This window comes from Bos indicus, chromosome 5 (genome assembly GCF_029378745.1).
Source record: "Bos indicus isolate NIAB-ARS_2022 breed Sahiwal x Tharparkar chromosome 5, NIAB-ARS_B.indTharparkar_mat_pri_1.0, whole genome shotgun sequence".
NCBI lineage: Eukaryota > Metazoa > Chordata > Mammalia > Artiodactyla > Bovidae > Bos > Bos indicus.
In genome coordinates, this window is record NC_091764.1 from 14920299 (window position 1) to 14932506 (window position 12208).

At 34.1% G+C, this 12208-nt stretch overlaps 1 protein-coding gene across 7 annotated transcripts in view; it reads left to right on the top strand.

Annotated features, from left to right (window-relative positions):
- The window catches only part of LRRIQ1 (leucine rich repeats and IQ motif containing 1), a 224631-nt gene that overhangs the window by 133628 nt on the left and 78795 nt on the right, over window positions 1-12208 (top strand). For all 7 annotated transcript variants that reach the window (XM_070788886.1, XM_070788891.1, XM_019960315.2 and 4 more), the window contains 2 exons: window positions 76-158; window positions 10069-10170. In XM_070788886.1, coding sequence (XP_070644987.1) covers window positions 76-158; window positions 10069-10170 — 185 coding nt within the window. The remainder of the gene's footprint in view (window positions 1-75; window positions 159-10068; window positions 10171-12208) is intronic.

A 12208-nucleotide genomic window follows, 5' to 3' on the forward strand; every position in this document is an offset into this window, starting at 1 on the left:
TATGTTTATATGTATATGCATAATATAAATATAGTCTGAGGATTTTTGCCTTTATTAAATTTGATCTTTTAATAGGGGTTTTAAGGATATTTCTACTGCTCAGCAGATGCTGAAGAGAGCACAGAAAATGAAATCAAAGAAATTAAGGAAAAAATTAGGTGGGTAATCAATGCTCAATAACTGTGTATCTGACATTGAAAATATAATCATTTAAACTATTTTTAGCAAATTGTATTTAATAAGCATAGAAATAAAATGCACAGATATGAGACTGTCTAAGGTAATACTCCATAAAAATAATAAGAAAAATGTAGAGAAATTTATGATATTGCATTTAATGATTTATTATACTCTTAAATGCTATTTTTACTTTCCCCTGTTTCTTACCTACTTTGCTATTGATTATTCTATCTATTGTACACTGAGAATTATGCTGTAATTGCTTTCTAAGCTGGTTCGTCACAGCAAATGGTGATTCTAAAGAGCATCTGCTTCACGTGCTTATTCCTTTGTGTGTTTTTAAATTGCTTGATTATTCTATAAACTATTTCCATACATTTATCAGTTCCATGAATATCAGCTTTGACACTTTGGGAAACGAGCACAGTGAATATCTTTTGTGGTTATGCTGAACTTGCAAAATGTTCAAAGGCATCTTTCTTCTGTCCCACTTGCCAGGCTTTTCAAGTCATTTGTCTTTATTTGGACACCTCTAGTTGTTTTATTAAAATTACTTAATATGTGGAGTAATTTATAGATATTAGAGCAAGAAATAGGTGGTTAATGAATTTATAGCTATAATTAAGACAATTTATTTGTATATTTCATATAACTTTGTGTTTACTCATGGACTCATAGGCTCAATATAAGTAACATGACATTCTTTTCTATCTGCTTCTCTCATTCATCAATTTCCTTTATAAAAATCTTAATGTCAGTGAAATGTTTCCATAAAAGTAAGATTACTCCTGAGACAAGCAAGGAGTCTATATTTATCCTATAGTTCTAGCTTATACCAGTATACAAAGAAACACTCAGATTAATTTTTACCTTTATTAATTTTCTATTTATTATTTTGATCAATTCAATTATAGAATTCTAAGAAATATGTGTGTGTATAGGTATATATATAATTTTTAGAAACAAAATAACTAAGATACTGTTGGTTTCTGAGGAATAACTGATATTTGTTAACACAGCAGTTACTAACCATTGATAAATTACTGATAACTCATTTTTATATTCATAAATGTTCAACTTTCCTTTTTTGCCCTTATATAGTGATATCTTAATTTTATCTTTTATCTTTTTAAGATAAGTGTGATTTTTTGTGTGTACTCAAAGATTTTTAGGTTTAAAGAATTAAAATGTCAAGGCTTTTTAGAGAAAATGTCAATATTTGCTTTGTTGTCAGATTGTTTAGTGCATCCTGTACTCTTATGTTGTAAACTCCTACCAAGTCCATCCGGGCTCTGTGAACTGTGGTTACCCAAGGAAATATAACCCCAAACTCTTAAAAATAGTGAGACTCTCCTTCAATTCTAAGGAAGTGGAATTCAGTGCAGTAATTCAGGGTAGTTTGATAATGTTGTATTGCTTTGATGGATATTTCTACTCACTTTCAACAGTATCAAAAGCAACATTTAAATAAATGTTTTGAGATTAATAAAAGTTACTGAAACTCCTGGAGCAAGTTCAAATACCAAAAGTAGCTTAAGAACTGATTCAGCCAATGTTCAACACATATTTATTATTTATGTTCAAGATCTAATTTTTAAAATTATTTACAGTATTTGCAATAGTCTGTGACAGTGAAGCTAAGGAAAATTTTGTCTTGTTAGACTCCATCTCTGGAAATATATAAGTCTTTCTTGCTATTTCTAACAACTGAGTTTTTTTTTAGGTTGAGTACATTTTTAATAAATCAGCATAGTAGGTAATATTTTTAGAAAAATTTTAATAAGGAATATATGCTCAACATAAAAATAAAAATAAAAATCATTGCTTCAGTGGCCAAAAATTAGACATAATATTATGAAGCAAAAGTTAAACTTATTTTTATCTGTCACAAGGGGGCATGATAGGGTAACAAAAGAAAAAGGAAAACCAGATATTCAAGCTAACAGGTATATCTTAAATTTAGCATTTTGCCAGTGGTCATTAAGTATGACCTGTTAGGTAAAGATCCAAAATGGCAATCATATAATTTTTATAGAGATATTTATTCTAGTTACATGATTGTAAGCCAAATCACATTCTTATTACTGTGTGAGGTTTTGCGTCTTTCTATTAAGCTTTTGTTTTGTTTCTCAAAATAGTATTTTATCAAAATACTATCAGATTGATGAAATGAAACCAATTTTCAAAAATTTGCATTCTGAAGTGTGAAACAAAATGACGACCTTTAAATCCTTCTTACTCTTTTTCTCTACTCCCCCTTCACCACATATACCCAGAATAGATATAGTCAAGGTAAAATTAAAGATGAAAAAGAAAATTAGTGGGATCCTGTACAATTATATTATAATCTTTAGTAGGTGGATGATGTAGCATTTATCTCTTTTTGCATATGTGAGCAAATAATTTAAGACTCTGTAACTCAGTCTTTCTTCTTATAGAATAAAATGTTTTCTAGTGTTAATGCAATCAATTAATATATGCAATTAATTAATGAGTTGTGATATGCTATTAACTAATTTGGGCTTCCCTTATAGCCAGTTGGTAAAGAATCCACCTGCAATGTAAGAGACCCCAGTTCGATTCCTGGGTCGGGAAGATCCACTGGAGAAAGGATAGACTACCCACTCCAGTATTCTTGGGCTTCCCCTGTGGCTCAGCTGGTTAAGAATCTGCCTGCAATGTGGGAGACCTAAGTTTGATCCCTGGGTTGGTAAGATCCCCTGGAGAAGGGAAAGGCTACCCACCTCAGTTTCCAGGCCTGGAGAACTCCATGGACTTTATAATAAAGAGTTGGACATGACTGAGCGACTTTCACTTTCTTTGACATTTACTTTCTTTCACTTTCACTTTCAATTTGACTCTAATGGCCATAATTTTAAACTTTTATTACTTAATACATTTAAATTATATTTTAAACATTTTAATTCTGTTAAATACTTCAAAATTTATTAGTAATTTTCAAATATACAGTTTTATATGTCTATCTCTTACATGTCCAACTTGCCAGCTTGAAAATTTCAGGCCACAAGAGGGCAACATTGTTCATAAAACTGCGGGAGACTAACCAGCTCTGTGGGTGTAGTCACTCAGCTCTGTCTGACTCATGATCCCATGGCCTGTAGCCCACCAGGCTCCTCCGTCCATGGAATTCTCCAGGCAAGGGGACTGGAGTGGGTTGCCGTTTCCTTCTTCAGGGGATATTCCTGACTCAGGGATTGAACCCAGGTCTCCTGCGTTGTAGGCAGATTCTTTACTGTTTAAGCCACCAGGGAAGTCCTGTGTGTGTGTGTGTGTGTGTGTGTGTGTTTTTCCCATTTACTTGTTTAGTTTCCATCTGACACTTATTAACATTAATTTATAATCACATCTATTTTTTCCGGCCTCCTCTGTCCATGGAATTCTCCAGGCAGGAATACTGGAGTGGGTAGCCATTTTCTTCTCCAGGTGATATTCCTGACCCAGGGATTGAACCCTGGTCTCCTGGGTGTAGGGAGAGTGTCAGATGGGACATTCAGAGAAGAGAAAATTAAATGGAATCCCTTCAGTCTAACAAAGCAGTGGGGCATAAATATAGAAGTATTGAAGCATTAATCCAAATTTCACCTTATAGCAAGTTGCTCAGTTGTTGGTGCTCTTAATAATATTTCCTGTTTGTATCTTGTACATATATTTATTTAACCAAGGATTATGTCAGTAATATTTGATTAAGATGAGAGTGAAAATAGGGCAAAAGGTAGGGGGTTAGTTATTTGAAGAAAGTTGCAGATAGGAGCAAGGCAATGGCAGCCCACTCCAGTACTCTTGCCTGGGAAATCCCATGGATGGAGGAGCCTGGTAGGCTGCAGTCCATGAGGTCGTGAAGAGTCAGACATGACTGAATGACTTCACTTTCACTTTTTACTTTACTGCATTGGAGAAGGAAATGGCAACCCACTCCAGTGTTCTTGCTTGGAGAATCCCAGGGACAGGGGAGCCTGGTGGGCTGCCATCTATGGGGTCACACAGAGTCGAACACGACTGAAGTGACTTAGCAGCAGCAGCAGATAGGAGAGGAATACCAGTCAGGTTACTGATTAATGGAGAAACAAGGGGCTGAGAAAGCAAACAGTGTGGGAAGCCTTCAGAGGACTTTCAATATTGGTGACTTCCATTAGGATAAATAAGGTCATCTGCTTTAAGCAGAAGAGAGAGGATGGGGAGAAGGGTGAGGAGGAATTATTTGAAAGCCACAGGATGGAATCTAAAATTGTGAGGAGTTACCATGATTACTCAGTTTGGTATTGGGTTCTAATTGTTATCTGTAGTAAGCCATTGCTCTTTGCCTCATGGTGGACCTAGGTGTGAACCAGTGATGACTGATCTTGTGTTTGTTGGGTGTTTGTTTTCTTGTCTTTTTGTTTTTACTGTCATGTCATGGACAAAAGTGACTTCAGAATTTGGTGATCTGGGTAGGAATTTAGCAGATACCCAGTGAAGTCTGGAGGTTAGTGCTGCAGTGAAGAACATCATGTGTGAAGTGAGAGTTGCTGGTTTATTGAAAATCTAAGGGTCAATATCCTAAAGATATCATAATTGGTAGCAAAACTGAGATGAGCCAGATGGAGAAAGAGAGTGAGTGAGTGGTTTTAATGTGGAGCTCTCTTCAAAGAGTAGAGGTCTGTGTATAGGGATTTTAGTGGAGAACGAATGGTAAGTTTAAGGGCTAAGAATGTAAGGATGAAAACATAACGTGGCTTTCCAACATTTATCATATTTATGCATATCAAATTTCAGAGTTAGAAGAAAGATAAACCGGATGAAGAAAAGAAGGTAATTTCATTATAAAGATAGAACTCCCATTAGGGATATTGGGCTTTCCAGATGGCTCAGTGGTAAAGAATCTGCCTGCAATGCAGACGACCTGGGTTCAATCCCTGAGTCAGGAAGATCCCCTGGAGATGGCTACCCACTCCAGTATTCTTTGCTGGGAAATACTAAGGACAGAGGAGCCTTGTGGGGTAGCAAAGAGTCAGACACAACTGAGCACACACACATGTGCACACACACATTACTAGGGATAAGAATCATCTTGCAGCTGTTGATAATGCCTAGCAAAGTGTCAAGTACATGGAAAGCATTCAATAAATATGTGCTGATCCCATGTGAATGAAGAAAAAAGCTTGCAACTGTGTTGGTAACATTTAGTTATAGCCAAGAATTAAGCCATATAGAAAATAATAAAAGCTAACTTTTTAGTATGAATTAAGCCATTTATGAGCTATAGCAAAGAGATCAGGTTGCAAAATGATAAGACAATTAAGACATGTTAAGGAGGAAGGATCAAAAGGAAACAGCTTAGACAAAACTGACAAAATGAAGTGTATTGCTGATTTATTTTGTTCACCTCAGTGATTCCCAAAAGGAACTTAAAAGAATTTTGATTAAATGTTGCTTCATTGTGCTCTAAATAAAACAATAATAAAACTTATTTGAACACTAAAATCATGGAGGACTCAGTCTCCACTTGTTCCCCACCAAATTCCCTGAACCTAATACCATAGTGGAGGTTTAGTCGCTAAGTCGTGTCCGACTATTGCAACCCCGTGGACTGTAGCCTGCAGGCTCCTCTGCCGATGGGATTCTCCAGGTAAGAATACTGGAGTGGGTTGCCGTTTCCTTCTCAGAGGATCTTCCCAACCCAGGAATCGAGTCCAGGTCTCCAGTATTGCAGGTAGATTCTTTACCAACTGAGCTAAGAAGGAAGCCCTATTTTATAGTCATTTAGTATTTTAGCGTTATTTTATAGTCATTTAAATACTATAGTAGATGTTCAATAAATAGCTGTTAAGCAGATCAGCAGTAAGTTAGATAAACATCACTAAAGACATATAACTCCATGTATGTGTATGACTGTGTGTGTAGTTTATAGTTATTTAAAGTATATGTTTATGTTTGAGAAAAAGTGAAAGTCTTAGTCACTCAGTTGTGTCCACCTCTGCAAACCCATAGACTAGCCTGCTAGGCTCTTGTCCATGGAATTCTCCAGGCAAGAATACTAGAGTGGTTAGCCATTCCTTTCTCCAGGGGATATTCCTTACCCAGGGGTTGAGCCCAGGTCTCCTGCATTGCATGCAGATTCTTTACCATCTGAACCACCAGGGAAGCCTATATTTGAGAAAGGAAGAAAAGAAAGTGAAGTCACTCAGTTGTGTCCAACTCTTTGCAACCCCATAGAATGTAGCCTGCCAGGCTCCTTTGTCTATGGAATTTTCCAGGCAAGGATATTAGAGTGAGTTGCCATTTCCTTCTCCTGGGGATCTTCCCAACCCAGGGATCAAACCCGGGTCTCCTGCACTGCAGGCAGCATCTTTACCATGAGAAAGCAAATTTAAATTAGTAAATAATACTTGTAATTAAATAATGAACTATAGTCATTCAACATTAGCATAAAACTTATTTTATAGTATTGCTCTGAATGGCACATGCATAAAATGGAAAATAACCAGATTTTCAGATTTTCATGTATGTCATTAGTAAGATAAACCAGTGAGCTAAGTTTAGGATTAAAGAAACTGTAAAGAGATTGCTCAGGATCTTTACAGATTGAAATAAAATTATTTTATTTCATAAAATCTGTAAAGGGATTGAAATAATTTTAAGGATATTATAATGCCTAAAGAAAATTGTTACTTAAATGAAGTAATGGATATAAAGTGTCAAGCACAGAACCACATACATAATGGAAACTCAGCTTACTTATTGTTGTTGTTTAATTGCTAAGTCCTATCTGACTCTCTATGATCCCATGAACTGCAGTTTACTAATGGGTTTCTCTAAATAAATGACAAAGATGTATTTAAAATCTGTTTCTCAAATACTGGGCAAGTCATACTGGGAGATACAAAAATTAAAAAAAAACAGCAACATAGACCTGCTGTTGATGATTGCTGCTGCTGCTAAGTCACTTCAGTGGTGTCCGACTCTGTGTGACCCCATAGACAGCAGCCCACCAGGCTCCCCCATCCCTGGGATTCTCCAGGCAAGCACACCCTTCTCCAATGCATGAAAGTGAAAAGTGAAAGTGAAGTCGCTCAGTCGTGTCTGACTCTTCGGGACCCCATGGACTGCAGCCCACCAGGCTCCTCTGTCCATGGGATTATCCAGGCAAGAGTACTGAGGGGTAGATTTAAATGACTTTGGAATGGTCTTTACAATGTCCTTATCTACTGGCTTTCTTACTTGTGTATTTTTTGAAGGTAGCAATGTTATCTTTCATGGTGGTCTTTCCAGGGACCATTAGAATCAGGTGATTTTTTTCCCATCTAGAATTACTATATTTTTGGTCTCTAATCATTATTCATTATTATTATTCCTTTGCAACTTGAATTATTTTAAACCCATTTAAGGTGATGTAATCAGAATGCTATTATTTATGTGCTCTTGATGAATAAAATGATCTTATTAAGTAAATTAGGGCTTCCCTGGTGGCTCACACAGTAAAGAATCTGCCTGGAGTGCAGAAGACCCAAGTTTGATCCCTGGGTTGGGAAGATCCTCTGAAGAAGGGAATGGCTATCCACTCCATTATTCTTGCCTGGAGAATATAGAACTAGACAACTCTTCTAAATATTTTATATGTTGAATTATTTAATCATGATAGTAGTGTGAAGAAAGTACTATCATTATCCATGGTTTACAAATTAAGAAATAGTCATGGAGAGCTTATTATTTGCCCAAAGGAGTACAAAAGAACTTAGAGAAGATCCATTGCTTTTATTTCATGTGCTGTATTGAATTAAATGAAGTCAACTATGGATCGAACAGTCTGTTCCTTTATATCCTACCTTATTCTAGTAATGATTTAAGATCTTTCTCAGGAAATGTTATTGTTTTTATGTTGTAATTATCTGTTTAGTACCTGCCCTTTATTGAGTACCTACCTACACTTATGTCTTGATGCTTTGCATACAATTAATTCACACAGTAATATTTCAAAGTTAATATTATTGGACAAAAAGGAAGCAGACTGTGGGACCAATTTGACCAGAATCATACAACTAGTAAAAATTGGAGCTTGGATCTAACCCAGTTTTGTTCAATTGCAATATTTCTTGTCAGGAAATACAAACAGATCAAATGAAAAGGCAAGAAAGGAGAATGTGTAGAAAAATTAAAGGTTATAATAAGGTATCATAGAATATGTAAACCCATAGTAATCTGCCTTCCCTGACTGACTAATGCTCTTTCATTAAAACATTTATTTGTTTTTGGCTGTGTGGGGTCTTCTAGTTGCGGTGCTCGGCCTTCTCACTGCAGTGGTCTGTCTTGTTGGGAGCAAGGGCTCTAAGCACACAGGCTTCCGTGGATGTAGCTTGGGGGCTCTAGGGCAAAGCTCGGTAGTTGTGGCACATGGACTTAGCTGCTCTGTGGCATGCGGGATCTTCCCGGATTAGGGATCGGTCCCATGTCTCCTGCATTGCTAGGTGGATTCTTTACCACTGAGCCACCAGGGACGTCCACTAATGCTCTTTTTAACATACCAATATTTGTTTACTGATTTAAGTGATATATAGTACTTGTTCAGTTGAATATATAGTTATTATTATTATTATTGATAATTCATATTGAATTCATATAGAAGCACCCAACTCTTACCATACCTTGGTTGCTTACAATTATGAGATGTGTTGACTGATATTTTCCCTAATCTGAAAAACAAAATCTCTCTGAAACGTGTGAATCATGCTTAGTAAGGGCAAATTATAACTGGAAGACTAATGGAAATCTTCAGTATACTCATACTTGAGAATAACTGCAAATACTCTTCTGCTTTTCTAATTCACATTTTTAAAAACATGCTATCTTAACATTTAATTAAAATAAGTAATTTGGGTTTTATGATATTTTAAATCTCATTTTTCATTTGACATATTCACTTCTATTATACTAGATATTAATAGAAAATTCTTAAAGTCTTTTTGCAAGATGATATAAAGGTATCAATAAAATGTACTGTGCTGAATTGTGGTTTTATGTTAGCCTACTTCATTAATTTTTTTATTGAGGTATCTCTGACATACAACATTGTATCAATCAGATACAACCTATCTTTTTAAAGTATATTAACCTACTTTAAATGCAGAACTTTCTACTCTTTATTACAGTTCTTCAACAAGCACAAACCTTTTGTCTTAATTAAACCACACCAAATCTCCAATTTCACATGCCTTAGAACCATTTATTATCAATAAAAAGTTATAGAGCCCTACTTTTACATTTATTTTGTAAAATTAATAGGTTCAGAATTCTCTTGGCTATAAAAATTACTTAGAATTTATACATCTTCCTTATGTAAAATATCATAGATCAACACAAACCAGAAATCATTCATTTATCTATAAAACCAATGAAAATTATATTTTATGTTTCTTATCTCATTTGTCTTGCTTCCATCTTCTATATCTTACCTTCTTATAGTTCAGAGAAGGAAAAAAGTAGGGTATATGGTTTTTCCTATGACAATAGCTTTTATCTATTTATATTTATGACAAAATGTATTCAAACAAAAATATCAGGAATTTACCAAAGGAGTTAAGACAATGGACAGTAAAACAACTCCATAAATAAAAAGTTGATGGCATAACTGGAAAATTTAAATGCAATTTTTTCTCATTATTAGTGTTTCTTCCCTGTGTAGTAAGTATTGGCTAGTTCTTAATCCAATAACCAAGAGTATATAGATGTTGAGTACTTTATTATATTATGAAGATATTTTTTAAAAATCATAGTCAATTTCACAGAATTTTATAGAATGGCTATTATTTTTAATTTTAATATAGAAAATTGTTAGCAATTTGAGAGAAGGAAAGAACCAGAGCTGAACTTTTGTCTTAATCTCTTTTTATCTAGATCCCACTGTGCGCCTAGCATTATTCAGAAACAATGAAAATAAAGTTTCTGTTATAAAACCACCAGAGAAAGCACAACCCCAAAGAGATGGTTTCTTTGAAGGTATGATTTAATGACAGACATACAGAAAAATTAAAAAGATGGAAAATTGTCTTTAAAGAAAAATTTTAAAAATCTTCATTAGTCCTAAAGTACATATATAAAAACTTATGATAAAACATAACTAAGTAAAAGTCAAAATATGGTTCTTGGAGCTAAAATACTAACTTGGTATCTTGATTCATTAGCATGGTCGTTTAGTATTTGTATTGTGGCATACATAAATTTAAATTCTTTGTATTTTTGTGTCAAAATTATAATGCTATATCATCAATGTTACTAACTTTATTTAAATTTTACACTGACAGAATATGTTACCTTGTATCAATTGAAGTGAATACATGTTGAAATGATATTCTAATATACTTACTGCCAATATGTGCAAATTGCATTTAAGCATTATGAATTAAACTCTGGAATTTTAAATATTTTACTATATTTGAAGCTTGTCCAACTCACTTCTAGGACAAAAAATCTGCATATATAAGTGCAGTGGCAGATTGTATTCCCTGTATCTACATTCAGAATAATTATGGACTTATTAAACAGGAATATTTAAACGTAATAGAACAGCAAATATGACTGAAAACAAGTTTTCTGTTGCTTTTTCTTTAATATTAAAATGGTAATAATTTTCACCTATAGTTTGGATTGTAATTTCTAATAGGAAAGAATAGAGTCAAAATATTTTGCATAGAAGTGAACTACTCAAAAATCTTAATACTTTATCTTCTGTATGTTTTACCAGTAGCACCATCTGGGAAGCCCTGTCTTCCGTATGTTTTAAATAAATCCTAAAAATTATGCATCATCATAGCATGATTGAAAATAGATACACTTTAATTTATGTCTCTATTCTGTAATGTCTCAACTAAAGAAAAATGTGATAGCTACTAATTTTATATTTATTCAGAGATACCTTGCTAAGTGGATGTAGAAGACATAGGGTCTAGAATTTCCTTTAAGCATATGGTAATAAAAATATACCTAGAAAGATAGATAAACCAAGTGTTGCAAATCATGGAAATTGTTAGATCAGTAGATGATGGTATAAGGAAATTTGTTTTAACATCCAATTTTTTTAATAATTGAAATTCCTATAGCAAAACATTAAAAAGGCATAACCATTGAATGTTTAAAAATCAATATTATTTCAAAAATGTTTATGGATTAGTGTTTTAATATAACTAAAATATACTTTCAATATAAAACAAGACCAGTCTTAATCAGGGTTCATTTCTTTGTACAGTCTCAGCTTCGCTGTTTTTGAAAGGAAGAGTAGAAATTCCGCTAAAATAAATAACAACGCCATAGATCTTACCTGTTAAGTAGTAGCATCATTACTTTAGGAAGGATAGGCCTAGGAGGAAAGATAATTAGGGCATTTTTGCCCTTTAAATTAACATGTACTTCAGAATCAGACAGAAGGAATCTATCTCAACCTGTTCTGTGACATATGAAAGGTAAAGATGTGTTACTATCAAGAATGGCGTATAAGCATACACTGTATTTATTGACTTTTGTACTATAGTAGTGATAGAAATAAAATGGAACATTACCAAATATGCTTTCTGATATGATGTGCATTTTTGTGTTCTTTCCTCAGTATAAAATGTGTTTAGTTTACTTGGTTCTTTTTAAACCTCAAGTGCATTTGGGAGCATGTCATTAATTTCAGTGAATGGTCTTTATGTATGCAGCTTATATTCTAGTGACTAATAGTTACTTTAAGGCTTTTTTTTTTTTTTTTAAGAAATAAATTTTTAAAAAAGTAAAAAAAAAAAAGCATGGGCTTGGAAAAAATGTAAGTAGCAGAAAATTATCTTCCCTAATGTTTATTTCTGCCTCTTTTTTTAATGGGAAAAGAGTGAGGCAAAGATTATTTAATCATTTCTGGCCAGGTTGAACACCATGTTATCTTTAACTGCTGCGCTGGCCTCATCCACCTCCTAGTCTCACATTCTGTATTTTCTGGCTGGTTAGAAGCCAGCTACCTTCCAAGTTAGCTACCTCACTAACCACCGCTTCCCACTGGAGGGCG